The sequence below is a fragment of the Penaeus monodon genome, chromosome 28 (assembly GCF_015228065.2).
Source record: "Penaeus monodon isolate SGIC_2016 chromosome 28, NSTDA_Pmon_1, whole genome shotgun sequence".
Taxonomy (NCBI): Eukaryota; Metazoa; Arthropoda; class Malacostraca; order Decapoda; family Penaeidae; genus Penaeus; species Penaeus monodon.
The window spans coordinates 28,511,696-28,512,657 of record NC_051413.1 but is presented as its reverse complement, the minus strand read 5'-3'; the positions used below and the strand labels follow the sequence as shown (position 1 = coordinate 28,512,657).

General features: G+C 40.7%; 1 protein-coding gene across 1 annotated transcript in view; it reads left to right on the top strand.

Annotated features, from left to right (window-relative positions):
- LOC119591467 (elongation of very long chain fatty acids protein 7-like) overlaps nt 1-962 on the top strand; it is a gene marked incomplete in the record, with an annotated part of 24,106 nt that overhangs the window by 22,319 nt on the left and 825 nt on the right. The window contains 1 exon segment of the mRNA XM_037940207.1: nt 250-962. Coding sequence (XP_037796135.1) covers nt 250-399 — 150 coding nt within the window.

Sequence of the window (962 nt, the reverse complement as noted above, 5' to 3'; positions counted from 1 at the left end):
AAATAGATGAAATGCCTCAAGTTTAATAGATGATTAGATAGATAGAAAAATAGATATAAATGTATGAAGCAGCCATTCTATTTCCTTACATTTCTAGAAATCTAATGGTCTGGATAAAGTGGTACATATATATCCTGCTAAATGATACTTAAATTGACCCGAAAAAACAGTAAGTTAAAAAAGATATTCTTCATAGCTATAGTATAAAAGAATTCACTGTAATTGTAGTAATCAATTTCCATTCCCCAGGCGAAGGAAAAACCGTACGCGATGTGCAGCGAAGGGAACAGCCTCATACCCAAGGCGGCGAACGGGAACACGGCGAAATTATCGGCAGACGTCCTCGTCAGTTCAGAAGTCGAGGGTCTTCGTTCTCGCATAGTCGCCACCAGGATGTAGTGCCTCTCCCTGTGTCCTCTTTACTCTCCTTCTCTCTCCTCCTCTTTTACTCTTCTCTTCCCTCTCTTCCTGTCTTCGTGGGCCATTCGTCTAGTTGTGTGTGTAGTCAGAGGCAAAAGTCTTTGTAAAGTGTGTATTTCTGATTCTGACTTTTAGAAGAAGAAGAATGTGATTTTTGTTGTATTACATTAAGAGGATTCCAAAGCTTCATTTACTTGCTACATGACTTTTGTCCCAGACTGTACCTCTAGATACGTGGCTGCCTCTCGACCCCGCACATCCACCTGTCCATCCATACACCCATTCCTCCTCTGTCTAATCGGTCTGTTTGCACACTGTAACATATATAAAAATAGACAGATATAAATATGTATAGGAAATCGAAGGCAGAGCTACTTTATAACATAAGCCTAAGACTCGACCCGGGGGATTTCTGGCGCAGTCAGATTCAAGACAAGAAGATGAGAGGAAGAAAAAGTTTATAAAAGTGACCTTCAACACTGATCGACGGTGCTTCTTGCATTGCTTAGTGTAGTAAGAGTAGTTCTGTTGAAGGTGAGGTT